The sequence below is a fragment of the Triturus cristatus genome, chromosome 5_1 (assembly GCF_964204655.1).
Source record: "Triturus cristatus chromosome 5_1, aTriCri1.1, whole genome shotgun sequence".
Lineage (NCBI taxonomy): Eukaryota > Metazoa > Chordata > Amphibia > Caudata > Salamandridae > Triturus > Triturus cristatus.
In genome coordinates, this window is record NC_140587.1 from 803,618,480 (window position 1) to 803,645,953 (window position 27,474).

At 50.5% G+C, this 27,474-nt stretch overlaps 1 protein-coding gene across 1 annotated transcript in view; it reads left to right on the forward strand.

The window, feature by feature from the left end:
• Positions 1-27,474, forward strand: part of SMCHD1 (structural maintenance of chromosomes flexible hinge domain containing 1) — a 1,955,900-nt gene that overhangs the window by 1,631,038 nt on the left and 297,388 nt on the right. Inside the window, exon 43 of the mRNA XM_085605822.1 lies at positions 24,667-24,776. Within this exon, the coding sequence (XP_085461948.1) occupies positions 24,667-24,776 (110 nt within the window). The remainder of the gene's footprint in view (positions 1-24,666; positions 24,777-27,474) is intronic.

The following is a 27,474-nucleotide window of genomic DNA, read 5'->3' on the forward strand; positions in this document are numbered from 1 at the left end:
GACGCATCTTTCACCACTGTGAACTCTGGTTGGGCATGGGAGAGGGATCTGCCATTGACCCAATCCTGGTTTGTGAGCCACCACTGCAGTTATCGTGCATTGCCCTCTGAAATCTGGACACAATCGGACAGATTCCCCTGATGCTGCGCCCACTGGAACTTCAGGTCCCACTGCCGAGCCCGCATATGCCACCTGGCATGATCGACTAGCAGGATGCAGGAGGTCATGAGGCCCATCAGCCTCAGGGTCATCCTGACCGAAACCCGAGACAGTAGCTGAAAGATCGTAATCATAGCCCAAATGTCCCGGACTCGTTGTTTGGGAGGATAGACCCAAAACTGTGTCGTGTCCAGAACCGCTCCGATGAGGAGAAGCTTCTGAGAGGGAATCAGGTGTAACTTCGGCACATTAATGGAGAACCTCAGCGAATGCAGGAGGTCGGTCATAGTCTGGAGGTGGGAGATGACTGCCTGGGGCGAGCACGCCTTCAACAGCCAGTCCTCGAGATAGGGGAAGACTGACACCCCTGATCTGCGCAGATGAGCTGCGACCACCGCTATCACTTTCGTGAACACCCGAGGGGCGCTGGTTAGGCCAAAGGGAAGCTCAGTAAACTGGAATTTCTCGTGGCCTACTGTAAACCGCAGGTAAGGCCGGTGGGCCGGCAGGAAGGGGATGTGAAAATAAGCGTCCTGCAAGTCTAATGCTACCAACCAGTCTTCCAGGTCCAGGGCAGACCAGACCTGAGCAAGCGTCAACATTTTGAACTTCTCCTTCCGGAGGAAGCGGTTGACTTCCCTGAGATCCAAGATAGGACGGAGGCCCTTGTCCTTCTTGGAGACCAGAAAGTAGTGGAATTAACAACCACGACCTACTTCTGGAACAGGAACGCGCTTGATGGCTCCCTTGGCCAAGAGAGCCATCACTTCCTGCTGGAGAAGGGCCAGATGATCCTCAGACATGCGGTGGTATGTTGGTGGCATGGCTGGAGGGGTAGTCTCGAAGGGGAGGGAGTAGCCCCTTCGGACTATCTGCGGTCTGTGGCTCTCGGCGGGACGTAGGGGGGCACCTCTTCCGTAGCCACGAAAGGGGTGAAAAGCAGCCTGCGCAGGGCGGGTGGAGAGGCCCATGGACTTGGCTGGAGCCCGTGAGTCCTTGAAACGCTCTAGAGCGTTGTCTGATTGTCGCCAAAAAGGCTGTTATTCCCACTACGTTCTGATCCCCAAGAAGGTCAAGGGCCTGCGTCCTATGTTGGATCTCGGGGACGTCAACCACTTCCTCCGGAAGGAGAAGTTCAAAATGTTGACGCTTGCTGAGGTCTTGTCTGCCCTCGACCCAGAAGACTGGTTGGTAGCGTTGGACTTGCAGGGCGCTTATTTTCACATCCCTGTCCTGTCGGCCCACCGGCGTTACCTGCGCTTCACGGTAGGCCACAAGCATTTCCCGTTTACCGTGCTCCCCTTTGGCCTTACCAGCGCCCCTCAGGTGTTCACGAAAGTGATGGCGGTGGTCGCAGCTCATCTGCACAGATCAGGGCTGTCAGTCTTCCCCTATCTCGATGACTGGCTGTTGAAGGCGGGCTCGCCCGAGGCAGTCGTCTCCCACCTCCAGACTACGGCCGACCTCCTGCATTCGCTGGAGTTGTCCATCATTGTGCCAAATGCACCTCTGTTTCCCTCTCAGAAGCTCCTCTTCATCGGAGCGGTTCTGGACACGACGCGGTTTCGGGTCTATCCTCCCGAACAACGAGTCTAGGACATACGGGCTATGATTCCGATCTTTCACCCTCTGTCCCGGGTTTCCGTCAGGATGACCCTGAGGCTGCTGGACCTCATGGCCTCCTGCATCCAGCTCGTCGATCATGCTAGGTGGCATATGCGGGCTCTGCAGTGGGAACCTGAAGTTCTAGTCGGCACAGCATCAGGGGAATCTGTCAGATTGTGTCCAGATCTCGGAGGGCACTGCACGACAATTGCAGTGGTGGCTCACGAACCAGGATTGGGTCAACGGCAGATACCTCTCCCTTCCGCAACCAGAGTTCACAGTGGTGACAGATGCGTCAATCCCGGGATGGGGCGGCCGCATGGGAGAGGCGGAGATCAGAGGCTTCTGGTCTCCGGCGGAGTCCGGGCTCCACATCAACCTTCTGGAGCTCTGGTCGATTTGTCTTGCACTGAAGGCATTCCTTTCCTGTTTCCAGGGAAGAGTAGTGCAGGTCTTCACGGACAACACCACTGCCATGTGGTACTGCAACAAACAGGGCGGGGTGGGGTCGTGGACCCTATGTCAGGAGGCTGTAGGCCTCTGGACATGCCTGGAACATCCGGGCATATCCCTGGTGGTTCAACACCTGGCAGGTTCCCTGAACGCCAGAACGGACAAAATCTGCCGCAGGCTCATGATGGATTACGAATGGCGTCTTCACTTTTAGGTGGTACAAGGTCTCTTTGGATAGTAGGGAGAGCTTTGGTTAGATCCATTCGCCACCGAAGAGAACGCGCAATGTCTGCGTGTTGGAATTTCCAAGGCGACACTCGCTAGGCAACGCTTTTCATCGCGAGTGTTGTTGCGGTCTGTTGTTCGCCTTTCCGCCTCTACCACTTCTGCCCAGAGTGCTGAAGGAGATCATGCGCAACCTGGCCCAAGTAATTCTTGCGGCTCCGGATTGGGCACAAAGTGTCTGGTATCCCGAGCTGCTCCACATGGCCATCGATCCTCGGATCTCACTACCTCTTCGGGAGGATCTTCTGTTGCAGCAGCAGGGGACTGTCCTCCACCCGAACCTGTCCAGCCTCCACCGCCTTGCATGGAGATTGAGCGGCAGTAGTTGACGTCGTTTGACCTGCCTCCGGAAGTTTGCAATTAAATCTTGGCAGCCAGGCGTCCCTCCACTAAAACGGTATACGCCTGTTGGTGGAACAAATTTGTGGCATGTTGCACAGCAAAGGCTGTGGATCCTCTCTCTGCCCCTCTTTCTGTGGTCCTCTTGTTCCTCCTTTCTTTGGCCCAGCAGGGCTCTGCTCTGGGCACTATCCAGGGCTATCTCTCAGCCATTCCTGCCTTCCTTCGGCTTCCAGATCAGCCTTCTCTTTTCAAGTCCCCAGTTGTTAACTGATTCTTGAAAGGCATTACTCTTTCCTCCTATCCCTTTCGTTATGCCTCAGTGGGACTTGAATCTAGTCTTAACTTTAATGTGCGCTACCTTTGAACCACTTCACAACTGTCCTTTGAGGCTTTTAACTCTCAAAACTGTAATCCTGGTGGCTATCACTTCTGCCAGGCGTGTTAGTGAGCTCCAGGCTCTTTCTTCAAAGACTCCTTTTATCTCTGTGCATCCCGACAAAGTTGTCCTCAGAACTCGTCCATCCTTTCTGCGATAAGTTGTTACTGCCTTTCACATTGGGCAGACTATCACTTTGCTCACCTTCTTTCCGCCTCCGCATCCTTCCAAAGAGGGAGAGAGGCTCCACTGTCTGGACCCAAAACCTGCGCTGTCTTTTTATCTAGACCGCACAAAACAGTTCCGGGTGGATGACCAGCTCTTTGTTGGCTACGTGGGCGCCAAAAAAGGTTGGGCCGTACACAAACGGACTATCTCTCGGTGGGTCGTTTTGTGTATCAAGTCCTGTTATTCTCTGGCGAAAAAGGAGCCTCCAGTGGGGTTTCACGCCCATTCCACCAGGGCAACGGCAGCCACTACTGCTTTAGGGCGAGGAGTTCCTCTGAACAATATCTGCCAGGCAGCTACATTGGCATCGTTGCACACCTTTACGAAACACTACTGCCTGGACAGTCAAGTTCGGAGAGACAGCTTCTTTGGCCGTTCTGTTCTCTAGGACTTTCTGGTGTAATATTGGTTAACAGACCCACCACCGGGGTTGGTATTGCTGGGGTATCTATTCTAAGGTAAGGAATCTATAACTAATGTGTTTCTTTCAGATGAACAAGTTACTTACCTTCGGTAACGATATATCTGTAAGAAACATTAGTTAGTTATAGGTTCCTTACCGCCCCATCCATCCTCCCCGTTCTGCGAACTGATTTTTAGGGTTAAGGATATCCTTTCAGGGCCATAGTTTTGTGCACCAATGCTCAGTGTCTTGCATGGCTCTGCTTTTCTGGCGCGGAAAGTCGTGTACAGAACTGACGTCAGCGCGCGAGGGAAGCTTCTAAGTAGCTACCGTGACATCATTCCGGAGACACGACGCCAACGACCGTCGAAGAGACGACCGATGCCACCTTCTTACGTGCAGAGGTACTGCTGACGAAAAACTTTACGGATCCAGTCTGACGCCTGGGGGTAATTCTAAGGTAAGAAATCGATAACTAATATTTCTTACAGATATGTTGTTACGGAAGGTAAGTAACTGTTTAACAAGACCATGAAAGGTCAATCAGTCAGGAATTTTAAAGCGCGGCTAATCATCCATCAGGGTATACTGGCATTTGCAGTTCCTGAAGGCTCATTCTAACAGCAAGGTATTGTAGGCCCTTCCTAATTCCTGAAGTGAGGTGATGGTCCAGAGATGCAAGACCATGAAAGGTCCAGCAGTCATGATTTGTAAAGCGCGGCAAATCATCCGACAGGGTCTCCAGGCGTTAGCAGTTCCCGAAGGCTCATTCTAACAGCAAGGTATTGAGGGCCCTTCCTAATTCCAGAAGTGAGGTGATGGTCCGGAGTTGCATGGAAAGGCTGCATAAAAAACAGGGGGAAAGCAAGGAGAAACCAGTAAAAACGAGTGGGAAAGCAAGGAGAGGACATCCAAAAAATTGAGGAAAAGGCAGGAGAAAGCAGTGAAAATGAGGCAAAAGCAAGGAGACAACATTCCAAAAATGGGGGGAAAGGCAAAGAGAAGACAAGAGCAATGCAGCAGCACAGGTAGAGCTTGGCCGGAGACCTGCTCAATGGGGTCATGCTGTGGCCTCCAGTAAGTTTGTTCTGGGATGAAGGATGGGTGCTGGGAGGTGGCGGGCGAAGCTAGGCGGAAGGAAGGAAATAACGGGCATTAAGCGGGAGCGGCAATGAGGGAAAAAGAAAGGAGAAAACCGTGAAACAAGGGAAAAGTAAGAAGGAAGACAAAAACAGGGTTAAAAGAAAGGAGAAAGCAGTGAAAACATGGAAAAAGGAAAGAGAAGGTACAAAAAATGGACATAAAACACAAGAAAGCAGTGCAAACGAGGGAAAGGGAGGCACACAAAAATAGTGGGGGAAAGCAAGGTGTAAGTAGTGAAAACGAGGGAGAAGCCAGGAGAAGGTACTCCAAAAATGAGGGGGAAAACAAGGAGAATTCATTGAAAATTTTGGAAGAGCAAGGAGAAAGTACTCAAAAATGGGTTAACATTAAGGAGAAGAGTGATGTAGCAGAAAGGGGAGAGCTGGGCCTGGGTTCTGCTCAATTGGGTCACACTGCAGCCTCTATTAAGTAGGTCCAGGGAGGATCCTACTGTCTAGCCCTGCCATATGTGGGAAATAACAGACGGCATGCAGAACGGCTGTGAGGGAAAAAGAAAGTAGAAAGCAGTTAAAATGAGGGAAGAGCAAGGTGAAGACACACAAACAACAAGGTAAGAAGCAAGGAGAAAGATGTGAAAATGAGGGAAAAGCAAGGGGAAACCACTCAAAAAATGGGGGGGTGATGGGAAAGCAGTGAAAACAAGGAAAAAGCAGGGAGAACGCACTCAGAAAATGGGGGGGGGGGGGGGGACCAGTGAGAGAGGGAAAAGCAAGGAGAAGGCATTCAAAAAAACTGGGGGAAAAGCAGGGGGAATGCAGTGGGAAGGGAAAAGCAAGGAGAAGGCACACAAAAAATGGGAAAAAGCAGTGAGTGAGCAGTGAATCCAAGGGAAAAGCAAGGGGAAGGCACACAAAAAATGGGAAAAAGCAGGGAGAGAGCAGTGAATCCAAGGGAAAAGCAAGGAGAAGGCACACAAATATGGTGGGGTGGCGGCAACGACAAGTAGGGAGCGATGTAGCAGCATGGGGAGAGCTGGGTCTGAGGTATGATAATGATGCTCCCTGGCAAGCTCAGGAGGAGATGGGATGCCTGCTTTTCGCTTTACATCTTTTCACTCTTGGCTTTTTCTCAACTTGGTCTCTTTACTGGCGCCAGGTATATTCATGCGTTATGTGTCTATGGTGAAATACGTACTTATTGTTGTAAACATTTTTGTATATGCTTACAGCCCTGAAGAAGCCCTTGTAGGGCGAAATGCGTTAGCTGTGCCTACTTGTTATAGAAGATAACAAAATAAAGAACTTTTCTGTTTACACGAAAATACAGTGAATGGAATATTATTGAACATTGAAACGTCCCGTTAAGATGGTATTGCCTCATCATTCTGTTGAAATTGTATTTAATTTATGACTGTGGTAGCTGGTCGTTTGAGGTGGGCAATACACGAGCTACGACATATGAGTGACTATACTGGGTTGTACAGTTTTTTTTAACCTTGCTGCCTTTCTCTGCCCTTAAACATCCTTTTATCATGCCTGCTTTTCGCTTACAGACAGGTGCCACAGAAAGGAGTGGGCTTTAGTGCCTTTGAGCTTCTGATTGGCCATCCTGTTAAAAGTCTTCTGAGTCAGATTAGAGAAGCCCGAGAGATGCCTCTCAAAGAGCCTAAACTGGACATAGTGAACTATGTGGTTGTCTTTCGTTTTAGGATTGCTGAGTACATGAAGAAAGCAAACCACAACCTTGAGGCATGCCAGGAGCTCCAGAAGCAATTGTATGACCAAAAGGCTGCACTTATTGGATTTCAACCAGGGCAAAAGGTATAGGTTTTTGAGCATGTCACACCTAGGTTCCTCCAGGACAAATGGAGTGGACTCTACCCTATCCTTGAAAGAAAAGGGGAGGTCACCTATTTGGTAGACTTATGCACTTCCTGGAGCACTCACCGCAGCATCCTTGTGAATTGCCTGAAACTCTTTCATGACCGGGCTGATGTGACTATTCTCATGGTCACTGATGAGGGATGGGAAGAAGAGATTGATCCTCTCCCTGATGACCTCTCTAACAACTCTAAAGATGGGTCTGTTGAGGGAGTTGTCTTCTCAGACACCATTACTGCCCACCAGCAAACTGACTGCAAACAAGTCCTGGGGTAGTATGCTGAATTGTTTTACCTAACCCCTGGTCAGACAACCTAGTGCACACATGATGTGGACACTTGAGGACAGCCATTCCGTCAAAAATATAATTTACAGGCAGTCTGACAAAGTTGGGTTAAGCTACATAGCTGATGTCTGCAAGATGATGAAGCTAGGGGCGATTAAACCCTCCGAGAGTCCCTGGGCCAGCCTAGTCGTCTTGGTCCCCAAATCTCATTCCAAGAAAGGTAGGTAAACCAGAGCTGAGGCTTTATGTGGACTATTGGGGTCTCAATACAGTCACAAAGACTGATGCTCACCCTATTCCAAGAGCAGTCAAGCTTATTAACAGGCTGGGTGCAGCAAGTTTCTCAGTGACTTAACATCCGGGTACTGGCAAATTGGTCACATTCCAGCAGCCTAAGAAAAATATGCGTTCTCGACCCCAGATGAACATTACCAGTTTATTGTAATGCCATTTGATCTAAAGAATGCCCCAGCAATGTTCCAGAGGCTGGCTGGGTTGGAGTCAGTTAGTTTTGTATAATTTGATGATATTGCTGTCTATGGCTCCACATTCTAAACAGTTGATTGTGCAGAATGATGCCTCTGAGCATGGGATAGGAGCAGTTCTATCCCAGACTAACAATGAAGGCCAGGTCCAAGCTGTTGCTTTTATTAGCTGGTTACTCCCCAGTGAAAAACATTGGCGTGCCATAGAGAGGGAAGCCTTTTCTGTGGTTTGGTCACTGAAGAAGCTGAGAACATACCTCTTTGGTACTCACTTCATTTTCAAACTGACCACAGCCCCCTCAGGTGGTTAATGCAAATAAAATGTGAAAATTCCAAACTATTGAGATGGTCCCTCTCCCTACAGGGAATGGACTTAACAGTGGGACTCAGTCCTGGGACGTACCATGCCGGTGCAGATGGCTTTTCCAGGTATTTCCAATTAAGGTGAAGACTCCCTTGGGCAAGGGTAGAGCTCATTCTGCTTCCTTACCTGGTTGTGTAGGAAAATACCTCTTTTACACATGTTCGCCCCCACATTTTGCCCACTGGTACTGATGCTCTTGATGGAAATGCACTGGGTCCTGGCTAACCAGGCTGCAGTGCCAGTGATCAGTCACTAAAAACAACACAAATGCAAAATTCTATCCCAGTTGCCAAGAACTTTAGCACCCTTATAAGTCCCTGGTAAATCGTACCCACAGCCTGGGTACTAAAGAGGGTCCCCAAGGGCTGTAGCATGTATTGTGCCCCCCAAAGGGACCAACACTCAAAGTGTACTCAGTCTGCCATTGCAGGATGTGTTAATTAGTGCAAACCATTCTGAAAACACGACATTGGCCACACTCTGTGTTCAATGCCTAAGTACACTGCATGTACTGCATGTAAGTGTCCCCTACAGCAGGCCTTTGGAGCCCTAAGGCAGGGTGCATTATAGTTCATGTGAGGGCATATCTGCATGAGCAGGTATGCCCCTGTGATGCCTAATATTTTTGCTAGTCATTGCAAGTGATCAGGGAGCCATATTACAGGTATATACTGGGCATTACGAGTTACCCAGGTACAAAATGGCTTCACTGAAAATAATGGTGTTTTATATCAAACACCTTGACTTAATAAATCCGTACTGATATCAGTTTTGAATTTATGAAGACATGCACCCAGAGGGCACCTTAGAGATGCCCTCTGTACCCCTACTAGTCACTTGGTGTGCTGACTGACTGGTGTCTTCCAGCCTGCCACCACAGACAAGTTTCTAACCGGCAAGGGAGAGCCTGCACGCTCAGAAGTCAGGAACAATGCCAGCTTGGCAAAAAGTGTTCTCACCTCCTCCAGAAAAATGGCTAGCTATGTAGCATATCAAGGCCATGACCTTGTTGGTAAGCAAATTATTATCTTCAAAATACCTGGGGCTCCATTCTGGCACATTGACCATATATAATTTGGATACTGAAGAATTCGGCTGAGTTGGATTGGGTTTGAGCATGGGTGGAAATTGACAACGCAAAGGGTCTAGTCAATAGTACGTCTGAATTAAGCCGAGAGGAGGGTATATAGGTTCACGATGATTCCTTACTGATAGATCTATGAGTACTGGGGGTTAAAAGGCACCTCTTGCGTTGCTGCTGACTTGTTGATCTAATAAGACAGCTTTGGAATAAGGTTGCAGAGACTGATTCAGTTGTAGGAGTAGACTGTTGTAGGAAGCTGGCTTGTATATACTATTCAAAAATGAGGTATAGGGTGCACAGAGTCCAGTGCATCCACAGAGGCTTTACAGAGGCTCAAGTAGATAATACTATGGCTCTCTTTTGTGGTAGTGAGAGAGCAGTTAGGCTTATCAGAGGGCAGTGCTAAGCATGTGTTGTACACACACAGGCAATAAATGATACACACACTCAATGACTAAATCAGAGACCAATTGTTTGTAAAAATAATACTTTTAGTATATTTATTTTATAGAACCAAAGATACTTTGTTGCATGTAAATACGTTTTACAATAGAATTACTTTTCAGGATAAAAAGTGGACACTTGGTATAATATTCAGAAATACAGTGTTATCCTATTGAAGTAACCCCAATCGAATAAATTGCAGGTAAGTAAATGAATAACAATCTTGTTTTTTAGGATAAAGAATCAACATCAGGCATGGTTCAGGTAAGTAACAAACCTGCACCTTTGGCTGTACAGGGGCGGCTGGGTGCAGGGTTCAAATTCGGAATCTGGTGCTATGTTATCCAATGGGGAAAAGGGGTAATCAAATAGATGCTGCTTAACAGGTAAGAAACACTGTTTGGTAACCCAGTCTCGGGGGGGGGTTAAGGTAAGCAAGGGGGGGGGGGGGGGACAAGGCAGCAAAAAACTTACACCCTCAGCGGCACAGTGGTGGCCGGGTTCAGAGTGCCATCTCAGCGATGGACACCCAATGCAAACCAATGGGAAACCTCGGTTTTGGAAGAAGGCTGCAGGCTCAGGCCAGGAGGCCAGTTGAAGAAAACCTACAGATGCACATGTAGGTTGAGATGTTTTGGAGCATCAGGACACCATTGGTCGATCTCCCCAAGGCCTAGAGGCTCCGGGTGCAGGAGTGTCCTTTTGCGCTAGGAACGGCTTACCGGTGCAGGTCATGGTGTTTGGGGGGGGGGGGGGGGGGGGGGGGGTGGCTGTCATGCAGAGGCTGCAGGCTTCGACGTGGAGTCCAGCAGGGGTCGACCCAGAGTGCCAACTCAGCATCTGACACCCAATGCAAACCAATGGGAAACCTCCATTTTGGAAGAAGGCTGCAGGCTCAGGCCAGGAGGCCGGTTGAAGAAAACCTACAGATGTACATGTAGGTTGAGATGTCCTGGAGCATCAGGACACCGTTGGTCGATCTTCCCAAGACCCAGGGGCTCTGGTTGCAGGAGTGTCCTTTAGTCCCAGGAACTGCTAACCGGTGCAGGTCGCGGTTTGGGGGGTGGGGGGTGCTGTCATGCAGAGGCTGCAGGCATTGACGTGGAGTCTAGAAGGGGTTGACCCACGATGGACTTTTGCTCAGAATCACTGGGGAACCTTTGCAGGACCGGTGGGCCACTGGGACTCGGGCCGTGGGTGTCTGGTGCAGAGGTGGATCCGGTAGGCGGTTTCACGGTTTCTCAGGGCAGAGCTCTTGGTTTTTAAAGATGATTTCTTCTGGACAGGTCCACTGTCCATGGGAGATTCAGCGTTTATGGAAGGCAGGCTGTCCTCCCAGGTTTCTGGAGGGTGCTGGTCTGCGGGACGAGTCGGAGGAGCTTTCAAGGTTTGGAATTCACGGACAGGCTGGCAGGGCTGGGACCAGGTCAGTCGCTGGAGTTGCTTGTCATGAAGTGGTCGACTCTTCTTTGTCCTTTTTCTCATCAGTTGTCAGGAATCTGAGGATTAATGCTCAGGGGTGCCCTTAAATACTCAAGTCTGAAAGAGACACGTAAGTGATAGATTCCTTACCTTAGAATATCCCTAGGCGTCAGACTGGATCTGGAAAAGTTTTCCGTCAGCAGTACCCCTGCGCGTTGGTGGTGGCGTTGTGTGGCTCCACGTCCATCGCTGGCGTCGTAAGTGCCAAGATGATGTCACGGAGACTACTTAGGCGCCACCCATGTGCACAGATACGGTTAGAGCACGTACCTTAGTCACTTTTTGACTATCTTTTTGAGACTTTTTGTCTCCTGTAAGTTTGTGTCTACTCTGATGCACATATGGATGCCCGGTTTTAAGTCTTGTGGGGCCTACCGTCGCAATATGTCAGTGGGTGAACCCCACGACGTCTGTCTCTACTGTCTGGAGAGCAACCACGACTCCCGGTCCTATATGGGCTGTTTGGCAATGGCCCCGAAGGCCTTGAGGGAGCGTCGCCGTAAGCTGTTTGAGGTCCGGCACTCATGTGGAAATATGGATTTTTCTGGTCAGTTATGTCCCCTATCTTGGACCCCAACGGTTCTATGTGCATGTCACAAGTACATGTATGTTCCCTCCAGTTCCAGTTATGAAGACGCAAATACATGTGCGTCCACCGTCAACATGTCCTCTGTCAGATCCGCCATGAACAGGCCAGATATTCCATTCCTAAGTATGAAAGGCCACCGGCTTTGTATGGTTCACTTATGCCATTTTACAGTCCAGGCAAGTAGGCCCTGATTCTGTCATCAAACTCCTCTTGCCTTCTGTCTCTGAAAACTCGAGTCTGAGCCTGCATCTGTGACCATGAACTTTGTCTCATTCTCTGCGCGGCTCACAAAGCCTGACATCAGCCTATTCTCTGCCAAGAACTGTATTTCACCTTCGAGTTATCTGCTTCCCCCTCAGCCAATGCATTCCTGCCTAGTAGTTTAAGTAAACATTCTTCCAGCTACCGAGCAAAAGGCCCGGCTTCTCTGTCCTCATGCAAGTAATTCATAGCCCCGTTACCATGGAAGATTACTACCCCCTCGCATTTAGTGTAGACACTTAGACGCTTGTACACGCACGCACCGTCAGTATAGAATAGATTCTGTCCGAGAGTCCTTCTTTTGTGGATAACATAGTTCTTTAAACATAGGATGTTAGATATGATTTGGGATTAGGTTGACTTGACCCCCCAGACTTTTCGTCTCCACATGTAGAGCTAAATGTCAAGTCCCCTTCACCCCCTAGTTGCACGTCAATTACACGTCATGCTGCTGCGCGCGCATCTATGCCAAGTATTATCTTATAGATCCACCTATATGTGACATCATAACCAATTATGTTCCTTTTTACTCCTTATTACACCCATTTTCGGTTACGCATATAAATCGTCATTTTCCTTATCAATTGTTACGCCTACTGGATTCGCTTCATTGTAATGTATGTACTATAAAAGTCATTTCTTGTCAATAAAGTATGTACTTCACTTCCTGAACCCCCGTGGTGATGGAACTTGGAGCAACCGATTATAATCGTCCATTGGAATAAAGCCCATTCCGAACCTCTAATACCACGGATTCTGTCTCTCATTTTACTGAGCTATTTTATTATGTTTCTGTATCAAATTAAGTCCCGGTAAAGGAATTTTATTTACCACACTCATCCCCGCGCTGTTTACGGTCCAGGGGCCGCTCCAGAGACCGCTCGCGGGACCACCATCATCGCTCCTCAGGCTCCAAGTCTTCACCCTCGGATTCGGGTAAGAGACGACACAAAAAGAAGTCGAAGAAACTTTGTCGCTCTCTGACATTCCCTCGTCAGTCCCCGGATGCGGATTCAGGGGACAGGGGTTCTGCCCCTGCGGCTCCTTCAGAGCCTGTGAGTCCCACGGCCTACCCACCTTACCCTGGTCCGTCGGCGACTCCCGCACAGGTGCAACTCTTTCTTGCTACCATGGTCCGCCTGTTTAGGCCTCGGTCTCCCGCCGGCGCACCCTCGGTCCCCGCAGTCCCGTGTCAGGATCCTGTCGGGCTGTCGGCGCCGCCTGCGGCTCCGGCGCCGCAGAATCCTGCGCCGCTGGCTCTGGCCGTGGCGCCACAAGGTCCTACGCTGCCGGCCCCAGCTCCACCCTCTGCTCCGCCGCCGCAGTGGGTGCCATTTGTTCCGCCCCTGCCCAGGTTCTCGGACAGTTTTGGCCCTACCTGGGATCCGCATTGGGACACGGCGCCGGTTCGGTCCTGTCCGGCGCTGTTGCCGACGCAGTTTGTTCCTTCCCCGTTCCCTGCCCTGCCGCCGCAGTCTGTCCCTCATACTGGCAGAGGTGGAGGACGACTGTGAGGGGTCCAAGGACTCTCTTGCTCGTCAGTGTGACTCCGAGCAGGACTGGGTGAACGAGTTAGAGGAGGCCGGCGGCCTTGATCTCTCCTGTGCCTACCATGGAGGAGGGCGCTTCGTACGCGATGGTGCTCCGTCAAGCCACTGAGGTCCTCCACCTTGATTTCCCTATGGTGGCACTGAAGACTAATCTCCTCACTGAGGTGCTCCAGACGGCGTCCACTTCGTCGGAGCCCCTGCTGCTGTTTAATTACTCCCTCACTGACGTCTTACTAGGCACTTGGTCGCGGCCAGCCACAGGGGCCCCGGTGGATAAGAATGTCGCCAGGCGTCATAGCCCGGCACCGGGTGACCCTGCCTGTCTAACCACTCATCCTACTCCCGAGAGTCTGGTCATCCAAGTTTCGACGTCCCAGAGTGCCTTTCCCACGGCTCTGCCGGATCAGGACTTTAAGAAGCTGGAGCAGTTTGGCAAGCGGTTGTTCTCTTCGGCCAGCTTAGGGCTGCGGTCGGTGAACACCGCATGCCTATTGGGCCGCTATTCCCACGCGGTGTGGGATGCCGTTGCACAGGTGTTGCCTCAGTGTACTGAAGAGACCCAAGCTGTGCTGTCTCAAGCTGTTGCCGAGGGTAAAGATGCGGCTAAGTTCGCCATTCAGTGTGGTTTGGACACCGCAGACTCACTAAGTAGAGCAATTTCTACGATTGTGGCGCTTTGTCACCACGCCTGGTTGAGATCTACCTGGTTCTCGCCAGATGTACAAAGCTCACTCATGGACATGCCCTTTGATGGCACTCGCCTGTTTGGCGATAAGGCCGACAGTGCGCTGGAGCGTTTTAAGGACTTGCGGGCTACGGCCAAGTCCTTAGATCTTTCCACAAAAAGGCCAGCCACTCCTGGTTCTCATTCCTTTTGTGGCTACGGAAGGGGCGCCCAGGCACATTCCTTCAGCAAGCCTGTTCAGAACCAGCCTCAGTGCGGACGCGGTTTCCGCAGGGGCGGGTCTGGCAATCCGCATGGGGGTCAGTCCGCCTCCGCTGCTTCTACCTCCAAACCTTCCTAATCCGAGCTTTGTGGAGCACCCCACGCCGGTGGGTGGTAGGATCCGCCACCACCTCCCCCACTGGCGCGATATCACATCGGACAAGTGGGTGTTACAGATCATCTGCAGGGGTTACTCCCTTCCCTTTCAGTCCTCCCCGCCAGCCATGCCACCTCGGTGCCACCGCATGTCGGGGGATCACTTGGTATTTCTCCAGCAGGAAGTGACGGCCCTCTTAGCCATCGAGTGCGTTCCTGGGCCGGAAGTAGGGAGTGGTTGTTATTCCCACTACTTTCTGGTCCCCAAGAAGGACAAAGTGGGCCTGCGCCCCATCTTGGACCTCCAGAACGCCAATTGCTTCCTCCGGAAGGAGACGTTCAAAATGCTGACTCTGGCTCAGGTCCTGGCTGCCCTTGACCCTGGAGACTGGATGGTAGCGTTGGACTTGCAGGACGCATATTTTCACATCCCCGTCCTGCCGGCCCACCGGCGTTACCTGCGGTTCACGGTAGGCCCGGAGCATTTTCAGTTGGCTGTGCTCCCCTTTGGCCTTATCAGCGCTCCTCGGGTGTTTACGAAAGTGATGGCGATGGTCGAAGCACATCTGTGCCGGTCAGGGGTGTCAGTCTTCCCCTACCTCGACGACTGGTTGTTGAAGTCGGGCTCGCCCCAGGCAGTCGTCAACCACCTCCAGACTACGGCCGACCTCCTGCATTTGCTGGGGTTCTCCGTCAACGTGCCGAAGTCGCTCCTGAGTCCCTCTCAGAGGCTCCCTTTCATTGGAGTGGTTCTGGATTCGACGCTGTTTTGGGTTTATCCTCCCGAGCAGCGAGTCCAGGATATTCAGGCTATGATTCCGCTCTTTCAGCCTCTGTCCCGGGTTTCAGTCAGGATGACCCTCCGGCTTCTGGGCCTGATGGCCTCCTGCATCCTGCTGGTGATACATGCCAGATGGCATATGCGGGCTCTGTAGTGGGACCTGAAGCTCCAGTGGGCGCAACATCAGGGCGACCTGTCTGATCATGTCCAGATCTCGTAGGGCACTGCACAGCAGCTGCAGTGTTGGCTCACAAATCGCGATTGAGTCAATGGCAGATCCCTTTCCCTTCCCCAACCGGAGCACACAATGGTGATGGATGCGTCCCTCTTGGAATGGGGAGGCCACTTGGGAGAGGCGGAGATCAGTGGCATCTGGTCTCCAGCGGAGTCCCGGCTCCATATCAATCTGTTGGAGCTTCGGGCGATCCGGCTTACACTGAAAGCATTCCTTCCCTCTGTCCGGGGAAGTGTGGTGTAGGTGTTCATGGACAACACCACCGCTAGGTGGTATTGCAACAAACAGGGCAGGGTTGGGTCCTGGACCCTATGTCAGGAGGCTCTGCGCCTCTGGACATGGCTGGAACATCAAGGCGTCACCTTGGTGGTTCAACACCTGGCAGGTTCTCTGAACGCCAGGGCGGACAAATTCAGCCACCGTTGCTTGATGGATCACGAATGGCGTCTGAACTCAGACGTGGTGCAAGGTCTCTTTCTGCAGTGGGGAGAGCCTTGGTTAGATCTATTCGCCACCGAAGAGAACGCGCAATGTCATCAGTTCTGCACGTTGGAATTTCCAAGGCGGCACTCGCTCGGCGACGCTTTTCGTTGCGAGTGGACTTGCGGTCCAGTGTACGCCTTTCCGCCTATACCACTTCTGCCCAGAGTGCTGAAGAAGATCCGGTGCGACCGGGCCCAAGTCATCCTTGTGGCTCTGGATTGGGCACGAAGATTCTGGTATCCCGAGCTACTCAGCATGGCGATCGATCCCCCGATCCGTCTGCCTCTTTGGGAAGATCTTCTGTCGCAGCAGCAGGGGACGGTCCTCCTCCCGAACCTGTCCAGCCTCCACCTCCATGCGTGGAGATTGAGCGGCGGCAGTTGACAACCTTCGATCTTCCTCCCGAAGTCTGTGATGTCATTCTGGCAGCCAGGCATCCCTCCACTAAAACGGTATACGCCTGCAGGTGGAACAAGTTTGTGGCATGGTGCACAGCAAAGGCTGTGGATCCCCTTCCTGCTCCTCTTTCTGAAGTTCTTCTGTTCCTTCTTTCTTTGTCCCAGCAGGGCTCTGCTCTGGGCACTATCAAAGGTTATCTTTCGGCCATCTCCGCCTTTTTGAGGCTTCCAGATCAGCCTTCTCTTTTTAAGTCCCCGGTGTGAGAAGTTGGCCTGATGTATGATGTCACTAGTTCTAGTGCACACCTTATATCAGTCCAAATACCCTTATGGTGATTGGTTGTAAAGTCAACCTTATAGACCAGCTATCCTAGTGGTAGCATGGACAAGAGCAGTCTTAGGCTAAACTCTGAATGGCATGTGAAGCCAGCTGTGATACCATATATAATCCCTTGAATACCAAATGAAAGGACACCACAACAGGTATATATATAAAATAAAGTGTATTTATTCTAGTCAAACCCTCAGCACTCTTTATGAGATTAGAGGTAAGTACAACACAGTCTTATTTAAGCATACATTAAGTCACACAGGTAAGTAATACAGTTAGGCCCTAGGGGCCACGCAAACCATATACTAAGTAAGTGGTATAAGGACCACTGTCACGGAAATAGAATAGGCCTAGGCCTAGGGAATCGCTGGGGCTACACTACACTAGCGTTAGTTAGGAAGTGGGAGGCCCACGGGATTCGTGTGCAGAGTGGAAACACTCACGCGCAATGCGTAAAAGTCACTAGCAATAGTACAGTTTAGAAAACGATAGATTTAGGACACTTCCGGAGTAGCTAGGAAGTCGAGACTGGAAAACTAGACACTAGGATAGTCACTATCCTGATGAGCACCGGAGTACCCAAGTTACCTAGCCCACAGGCTGCGGGTGCATAGGGGTGAAGTTGCGTCGGTTTTCGTCGTCGACTCCTATGGATGCCTGAAGAAAGATGCTGACAGGCAGTCAGTGAAGAATGTCCGGTGGATCCCAAGGCTGGGATCAAGAAGAGAGGAGACCTGCAAGCAGAAGGGACAGAGTCAAGGTCACTAGCCAGTGACCACGTGGAACCAGGAAGGAACCAGGCGATGTCGCGAAGATTGCAGGTGAAGGTGAAGCTTGTCGCTGCAGCCAGGAGGACCAGGAAGCGTCGAGGACGACCAGGACCAGGAGGCGAGCTGTCCCACGAAGGCTCTTGCTGTCGGCGGCGTCGAAGTTGGACTAGGACTCACCAAGCCTTGGCAAGCGGAACCCACGAAGAACGGAGGACTTGCTTCTGGTGCAGACCAGGAAGGTCTGGGGTGCTTCTTCTTTGCAGAGAAGCGGGAGCCAGTCTGGAGGAGCCAAACCAGCGCAGAAGATTTCAGGGTGCGTTGTCACAAAGGCCGCTAGCCAGCGGGCAAGCAACCGGACAGACGCGGCAAGCAGGAAAATGCAGAAGGGCCCCACGCAGGACTCGTGGAGTGTGGGGGGCTGATCTTCGGTGCAGATGGTGCTTGGGGTTGGGGCTTCTCAATCCCCAGTGCACAACTTCGAGGGTGCCTCAGAAGCTGCGCTTGAAGTTACTAGCCACTTTTCCCAGGTAGCCGGTCCCACGTCGCTCGTCGCCTCCACGGATCTCAGCTCTGCTGTGGATGTGGATCAGGGTCGGAGAAGTCTGGAAGTCAAGGCTCTGGTCGGGCTCTGCAGTCGGTTCCTCGTAGAACGTGGGCAAAGCAAATGGTGCCTGTTTGCACAGGGTAGCCACTCCTTGGCCACAAGGGAGATTCTTCAGTCTTCTTTCGTCGAATGTCGAAGGTCCAGAGTTTCTGTTCAAGTTTGCAGGTTCAGGATAATCTAATCTCTTGAGGCCCAACTCCCACTCTTATACTAATCTGGGGGGCTGGGATACCTGCTAGGTCACGCCTTATGGGTGGGACCTGGGAGGGGGTGGTTACACCCACTTCCCTTTGTCCAGTTTCGCGCCAGAGCTGGGGCTGGAGTGCCCCAGCGCCGGTTTGAACTGGACTATGCAAGGAACACCTTGTGTGCCCCAGGCATGTCTCATTCCTTTCAGCCCACCCTGCCCCAATACACTAAAGGCTGTCTGGGGAGGTGCTAGCACCTCCCCAAGCAGGAAACCTATTGTCCAGGCCTCCCTGGCTGGGATCACTCCCAGCTGCAGGAGGTCAGACTTGTGTCGTGGCAGCAGCATCCATTTTGTGATGCTGAGGCTTTGGTCAGAGGCTAACAGTGAAGTATGATTTTAACATGTCTTTCCCTCTAGAAGGGGGGAATAATATCCTCATGTCCAGAAATGGCATGGGGGTATTATTCCACAGTGTTAGACACCTTACACGACATGTTTCGATAAAGCCAATCCATAGTTACCATAACCGTCTAAGATTATAAGGCACTTTAAGAGTATATGGTAGGCAATATCATAGAACAGCTATAAGGACTTGGTTCCGAAAGCTGCAGACAGGCTCAGCTCATGCTAGAGCACCATCTCACATGTTACCAAGCACTCTGCCTCCAGGATTGTTAAGGCCTGCCATAGGAGTGGCTGATAGGTGCACATGTGTCTATATATAAGGTAGATATAGGTATACTATATCTAAGCAAGGGGTGGTTACACGACCTTGCCCCAGCTGAGTGATCAGCCAGTTGTGTCTGATTGGAAGGCCAGACCAGGGGTGGCATAATACATGCTGCAGCCCCTGGGAGGCCTAGGGTACACCTATGCCCTGGGTACCTAGGGTACACTGTACAGGGTCCAATAAGGTGGTCCTTACCAATTGGTTATGTACCTAGGGTACATGGAGTTCATTTTAAAGAGAGAGCAGACAGCCTGAGACCCTGAATGGCAGGATCTCAGGCCAACTAAGTCGAAAAACCAGCTAGACACTAGGCAAAAAGTTGGGGGTAACCATAGTCAGATATCCACCTTCCTACACCCGGTGTTAACCGTTTTCTTAAAGGCATTATGCACACGTTTCCTCCCGTGCCGTTCATCATGCCTCAATGGGACTTGAATCTCGTTTTGACCTATCTGATGTGTGCTACTTTCGAGCCCCTTCATACCTGTCCTTTGCGTCTTCTTACTCTTAAGACAGCTTTCCTGGTGGCTACCACCTCTGCCAGAAGAGTGAGTGAGATCCAGGCTCTTTCTTCCAAACCTCCATTCCTTTCTGTTCATCCGGACAAGGTGGTGTTAAGGACCCGTCCTTCTTTTTTGCAAAAGGTGGTCAAGCCCTTCCACATCGGGCAGATCATCACTTTGCCTACCTTCTTTCCGCATCCTTCAAGGGAGGAAGAGAGGCTCCACCGTCTGGACCCAAAGCTTGCGCTTGCATTCTATCTCCAGCTTACACAGCAGTTCCGGGTGGATGACCAACTTTTTGTTGGCTACGAGGACGCCAAAAAAGGTCGGGCTGTGCACAAACGGACCATCTCTCGGTGGGTCATTCTGTGCATCAAAGCATGTTACTCCTTGGCTAAGAAGGAGCCTCCTATGGGGCTGCGTGCCCATTCTACCAGGGCAACTGCAGTCACTACTGCCTTGGGACGTGGCGTCCCCTTGCAGGACATTTGTCAAGCAGCTACGTGGGCCTCGCTGGACACGTTTAACAAGCATTACTGCCCTGACAGTCTGGTCCGGAGAGACGGCTTCTTTGGCCGTTCTGTTCTCCGTGCCTTTCTGGTGTAATCTATTCGCAGACCCATCACCGGCATTGGCATTGCTGGGGTATCTATTCTAAGGTAAGGAATCTATCACTAACGTGTCTCTTTCAGATGCACAAGTTACTACTTGTGTAACAATATATCTGTAAGAGACATTAGTTAGTGATAGATTCCTTACCGCCCCACCCATCCTCCCCATTCTGCGAACTGATTCTAGGGTTAAAGTCATCCCCCTTTCAGGGCCCTAGTTTCATGGCACCAGTGGTCAGTATCTTGCATGGCTCTGCGTTCTTGGCGCGGAAAGCCGTGTACAGAACTGACGTCAGCACGCATGGGTGGCGCCTAAGTAGTCTCCGTGATGTAATCTCGGCGCTTACGATGCCAGCGACGGACGCGCAGCCGCACGACGTCACCTACTGACGCGCAGGGGTACTGCTACAAAAACTTTCCGGATCCAGTCTGACGCCTGGGAATATTCTAAGGTAAGAAATCTATCACTAACTAATGTCTCTTACAGATATATCGTTACACAAGTAGTAACTTGTGCTTCAGATATTTAGATTGTATAGTTTGAAGTTGCCCTAGGAATTTCACTGTATGTATTTCCCTGCCTAGAGGAACTTCTCATTAGCAACAGGGGGCTCCTCATCTGTACCGTCAGTATCCTCCCCTCTGTCCAGCCCCTTCTCTGGGAGGGCCCTCTGAATCGTCCCAACCCTTTTGTTTGGATACTTAAGGGCTTACCTGTGGGTGGCTCTTCAGATCCATCCTGAGACAAGATTCAGAGCTGAAACCACTTCTACTTCTACCGTCTGGGCCCTGTGGACCCAAGGGAACCGAGAGCACATCTAGGAAGACTCCTGCTGCTCCTGGCCTCTTCGTCCTGCCAGTCTTCTGCATCGTTGGTGCCTGTGCTTCATCCAGGTTCTTCTCCAGGCCTGTGGGCATCAAAGACACCGAAGCAATCTCCCTTGGAGTGAAGGGATCACTGCCCTGCATTTGCAGACACCGCCGCTAAGCTGACCAGTGTGCTGCTCCTGAGGTCCTCCGTAATTTAAAAGGCCCAACAACACAGGTGGTGGTTCTGCACTGTCTTCTCACCAAGTTTGAGGCCAGTATCCCTCGACAAAACCGCTGGAACAGTACCCCGGTGCACTGCCGACTTGCCGTTGCCAAGGCCTGTTTACGTTATTCTCCAGAGATCTCTGGGCTCCAAGAAGCTCCAGCCTTCAGCATCACTTCCTGCCAATGGCTTCATCCTCACCGCTTCCTCTGCACCGTGGACCTGCATCTTTTGTGAACTGCTCAAGGTCCTCTTGTGACTCCTGTGCCTTCGGCCTGTGGGTCCTCTTGAGGGTCTAATTTGGCTCCAGTGGGCTCCCCTTCTTGCTCGGGCTTGCTCTGATTCTCCTGCACTTGGTTAGTCCGTTGGACCTTGCTGGTCCCAACACTCTACCTTCTTTGTTTCCCATGTCTGTTGCTGCTGCTGCCAAGGCTTGTTGGTGCTCCCACCAGACACCAACCCCCTTGTTCTCGACTTCCACAATCCACAGCTCTTGAATGGCTCCTGGTCTTCCACAGTGTCGCTTGGTCCTCACAGCTGCAGCAATAAGGTCACTGTCAACCCTCCTGTATCTTTCGTCTTCGGTAGTCATTGGTCCTCCGTGCCTCCTGGTCACTATTGGCATAGACTCTGTCCCCTCTGCTTGCAGGTACTCCTTTTCAAGAATCCACCCTTGGATTCCACCAGACTCTTTCACCTTCTTTGCCAGCAGCATCTTCACTAAAGCCCTCCATTGTGGGCTACGGCCGTTTCCGACGTCACTTCGCACCTATGCACTATGCACTCAACTTCCCTGGTATAGGTATCCTGATTCCTGGGGTATCCACGAGTGGGGTGACTATCCAAACTTCCATCTTCCGCAGGGTTTCTTCAGGATTCTTCTGCAAAACTGCGACCGCGACTTCCTCATTGGCTTACAGTGTTTCCGCTTTGCATACAGCCTCCGTGGGGTTCCTGGATACTTAACTTGGGTGGTTCCTTGGGTCCCCAGCTCTTCTAAGTCTTCGGAGTCAAATCTCGATTTCGGTCGCAGTTCGCATTCCACTTTATTAGTATCTGGTTTTGTCTCCCCCTGGAGACCGCTTTGAATTTGTGCTACTCGCCTGTTCTCCTTTTGAAATATTGTGTGTATTGTATTTATATCTCTGGGTAGGAGATATACCAATGTGTTAGTGAGTGTGTATAATAAATATGACTATTTTTATAACTACACTGTGTGGTTCTTTTTCATTTAATGTACACTATATGATTAGTACTGATAAAACAAGGTGCTTAACACTCCTGGACTACGCCTGAAGGCTGCTCTCCTCAGCTACCACTTAGAGAACTTTCTAAGGTTGTCTAAGACCACTAAATTCACCATTGTCTGGATTAATGCAGGGTGCTCCACTTAAATAAGTGTGCACCATATACTAAGCCAGCTTCCTACAACAAGCTACCACCCAAACTTCTGGCAATATTGATACTCGCAGCCCCTTCTGGCATAGAGGGTTGCTGTGGTACTTTCCGGTCTAGGTGCAGACTTCTCCGGTGCAACTGCCACACCATAGCGATCCCTCTTGGCATACAGGGTCACCAATTAAGGGGAACTCAAGTCTTGATGCTCAGACAACAATAAATTCAAGTGGTCTCCACTGGCACCGCAACAAGGCAGTGCCTGACTTGCACTTCCTGCACAGCGTGCACAACATTAATCAGGTCATAGGAGCCTTCTCCTGGTGTAGGGGGTTTACCGGCTTGCTCCTGCATACGTGCAATGACCCGATCGGTGCACAGCCTTTTCCTTAACCTCACTCAGCAAGTCCTCTTGGTAGGCTACCTACTGGGCCTTGCTCCCCCCACCACTCTTCCTCACATGGCACATTGGTCTTGGCAAGCAGGCAGGCGCTGGTGCTCCAGGGCAGGTGATCTTGATTTCCCTGAGTGATGTCCCGTTACCCATGAGGGAGACTAAGAGGCCTTTGACCTCAGTCTTAGTCACGGGCAGTAGTCTTACAGTGTTTTCCCTTCTCACACAGCCCATTCGTCACGGGCAGAAGTCTTACAGAGCTTCCCCTTCTCACACAGCCCATCTGACTACTTAGCAGATGACGTTTTGGATCTCAACCTCCCCTTCTTATAGTCCATTAACAGACACCAAATGTGATTTAGGGTCTGAGTCTTTGAAGATTAATGTTCGGGTTCAGCTTTTAACATTTTTTTTTTTTTTTTTAAAGAAGTATGCACTTTTCTTTCTCTTTCTCCTCTTGAAATGCTGTCCGTCACTGGCAGGAAAGACTTCGAAGCAGATTATCCCACAACACAGGTCATGGGAGTGACAATTATTGCTTCTCTTTCTCTCGTCAGTTAGTGTTTACTTTTGGACTTCTTCAAGGATCTGGAGAAGCCATAGGCTTGTTTACGAAGGCAGGGGAACCGTGGACAGCTTCCCCCTTTTTATGATCCTGGCATTGGTGGTTCTGTCAGTTCCAGGCAACTGCATAAGACCCGCAGGTGTAAATGTTTATGATGAGTGCAGTTTACAGGGGAAGCGGCAAGAGGATGGAGGAATATGAACAAGCCTTCCATGGTGCTTTAGGATGCAGGTTGTTGCCAGGCTGTGCTGCTGCCCACAGTAGCCACCAGCCCAGACAGGTTTCAATGGGTGCAAAATCACAGACAGTATATTCAGCGTTTCTGGACCCAAAAGTGCAAGGCCAGGTTTTGGCGGACCTGGACATTTGGATGCAGAAATACCATCCCAATTTGAATCAGATTGAGTGGTTTCTCCCAGGTGATACTGCTCCGCTTGACTCATAATCAATTTTTAAATTGGTTCCAAAAGATCAAGAAGTTAGTTCTAAAATTTCCCAATTCTCCCACAATACTGCACACTTGCACTGCATCTTGCTGTGTTAATTTGCAGTGGCTCAACCTTCTTCTGCCAGCTTAGATTGTGGCATGCATGATTGTAGGTGGTGTGTGTCTTGTACGGCCCATCCAGAACCAAAGCACTTCTCAACCTCAGCCCAGTCAATATTTCAGCTGTTTCTGGCCTAGCCTCTGTTGTGCAGACTCATGCTAGCGGAGATTGACAGTGCATACACAGGAAAGATGTAGACCATGCTCTGCCTGTACTCCCTGGGAGCACAAAAGCCCTCACTGTTTTTTTTTCTGCGGGCCAAAATACAAGCCACTCAGAGGTTAATAGAAGTTCCAAGTGCAGTATACAGTCTCAGTGTAGGATCTTTGGCTTTTGATAATCTGACCTTTCCCTTCCAACAGTGATGGTTAAAATGTTAACCTGGACATATAATTGATCAGCAAAGTTCAAACTTACTGTCATCTTGCATGTCTAAAATTCAGGTTTGTCCCAACCACAGTGTGAAAAACAGGCTACACGTTATTGCTGTCACTGTATGCACTAGTTCTAGAACAAAAAACACAGAGTAAAATGGTATCACTTACTGTGTGCCTATTATTGCGACAAGAAATATCTCCAATGGTTTTTATGAAATAGAAACTCTTTACACAATTTAACTTTTCTTCTTTTGACATTTGGCTGAACCTGTAAATAAATGTTTGTTTTTCATCAGACCTCTACCTCACATAAGGAATGGGAGAAGTGTTTTCAAACCTACTGGGAATCCCGTATATGCTAGAGAGCTACTCGTGTTTCCAGAACATATGGAAGAGTGTCAAATAGGTAGGAGTTGGAAGTAATGGGTATGTTTTTTTTGTTTCGCTATATTCAAATGGTATTTGTTTTCTATAGCAGCAATTGTTTTGTTCTAAATTGAAACCCATGAAGTATGTATTTCTGATGGATACATCTGCCTGTGGATTCCTCACCTTTTGAATTACCCCTTGCGCAGCATCACACAGAAACTTTTCTCCATAGCTCTCCCACGTCGACGAGGACGTCACAATGAAACTGCTCCGCTCACGATCCCTCGTGACGTCACTGGAGCCATAAGAAGGATTTATTAGCGCGCTGATGTCCGTTCCCTTTTTTCCGCGCTGTCGCCGCTAAACAGTTTTTCCAGGACTCTACATTTTTTTAGTAGTTTAACCTTGTTCCAGGTTCTTCTGTAATTGTAGCAGTGCAATAACTTATGGGATTAAACCTTGTAGGAAATACGGGGGTCATATGTCCATCACAGACCCTCATGATGATTGTCTTTGGTGCCTATAGCCTGACCACAACGTCAAGGGATGTTGGTGTTGGCGTATAAATCCGAAGGCCCTCAAAGAGAGGGAAGCGAAACTGTTTATGGCTTGGGCAAAGAAGCAGAAGAGGGGCCGAAGAAGGACAGGATCAAAGTCCAAGTCACCAACTCTGCACACCTCATAGTTGTCAAGGAAGCACAAGAAGAAGCTGTGTCATGGCTCCAGATGCTGTTCTTCTAAGGACAAGTCGCCGAAGTCGGGGTCTTCAGCTCCGCGGCATCACAGGAAGGATGAAGTCTCACCTTCCCCTCCGGAGACTCCGATTCAAACTCTGACTCTGAGGGGCTGTCCAATGCCCAGGTAAGTGGAGCCTTCGCTTCCGACCACTCTTTCCCCGGCTCCTGTATCTCGGGCGCCGCAGCCAGATCCAGCCTTGCAACCTCAAGCGCTTCCTGAGCAGGCGGTACCAGATACGTACCCACCCTTTCCAGCTCCAGGTACGGATTCTTCGCATTTCTTAAATGCGATGTATGGCATGTCTGCCAGGGCGACTAACCTTTCTGATCCTCCTGTTGGCGCCGTGGGACCACTATCTTTTAACATGGTCTTACCACCTCATTATGCCCAGGCGCCTTTAATGCCGATTACCCAGAGTTGGCCTCTCCTCACACCGAGGTTCTCAACGCCGATACTATCCCAGGAGGTAAGGATGGAATATTCTCAGATGTCGTCGGGCTCCTGTCCGGCACCCCCGACCATCCCTGAAGGGCCTCCATCGATGCCGGCTTCGAAGTCACCGGCTCCTCATCTGGTGCCGCCGATGCAGATTCCCAAGAAAAGATCAAGAAGGGAGGCACAGAGGCTTCTGGAGTAGGAAGAATTCCAGGCGCAACAGGAAGAGGCTGAGGAAGGGAGAATTGTGGATCTCATGCATGAGTTTGAAGGGCTTCAGGAAGCTGGTGGGCTACATACATCGCCAGAGTGGGAACTGTCTTCTTCACAGAGTCTTCCTTCACAGGAGGTCTTTTCCTACCACTCGATCATCAGGAAGGCGGCTGATCTTCTTGAATTGCAGTTGCCCACTGTGGAGATTAAATCAAACATCTTGACAGAGGTTCTTCACCCTCCTTCATCTGTGACACAACCTCTGCTCCCATTTAATGAGGCTTTAACAGAGCCCATATTAGAGGTATGGCAAAAACCTATGTCCGCCCCTGCTGTTTCCAGATCGGTGGCACGGCGGTACAAGATTGCGCCTGGGGATCCAGCTTTTTTATCTACACATCCATCTCCTTAGAGCTTGGTGGTTCAGGTGTCATGTTTGTCTAAACAATCTTCTGGCTCTTTTCCGTCCACACCTGGAGATAGGGATTCAAAAAAGGTGGAACAATCAGTGAAGAAGGTATTCTCACAGCCAGTATGTCTTTAAAATCGACGAATGCAACATGCCTACTGGGTCGCTACATTCATTCGTTGATGGATTCGCCTAAGGAGGTGACCCCTAAACTTCCAGAGGATTTCCAGGTCCACTTTGTGGAGGTTCTGTCGGACACAAGCTGCGGCCCGTCAAGTTAATAAGTCTGGGCTTGAGTGATGGGTTCCTCAGTGGCAACTAGGAGGCACACCTGGCTAAGGGGGTCTGGTTTCTATCTGGATGTGCAGGCCACCATTTTGGAGTTACCCTTTGATGGCGCTCGACTTTTCGGAACCAAAGCGAACTTGGCTCTATAGCGCTTTAAGGAAAGTAGGGCCATTGCTAGATTCCTAGGCCTGTAGTCTCAACCTAGAGGCTTTGGTTACCAAAGATTTCGGGATTTTGGCAAGGCTACTCCATTTTGGGCCTGGCAGCAGCAGCAACAACAGTAGGCGAACCCGCTGTATAGATCATACAGGGGGAAGGGCAGAGGTAGCCTGCAAGTCTCCTCCTCTCCTGTTCCCCAACTGTTTCCGCTGGAAAGCAGCTCTAGGTCCCCCATCTTGGAACATGTTGGTCCTGTGGGAAGTAGGGTGTCCCATTTTCTACGGAATTGGAGGTCTGTTACATCGCATCTCTGGGTTTTGGATCTCGTAGATAATCGATACGCCCTTCCTTTCTTGGAGTTTCCTCCTCCTTTCCCCCTAGCCAGGGTTGGTGTTCGAAGAACCATCAGTTGCTCCTGCAACAGGAGGTTGTATCTTTGCTGCAGAAAGGTGCGATAAAGTTGGTTCTGGAGCAGGAAACCGATCAGGGATGC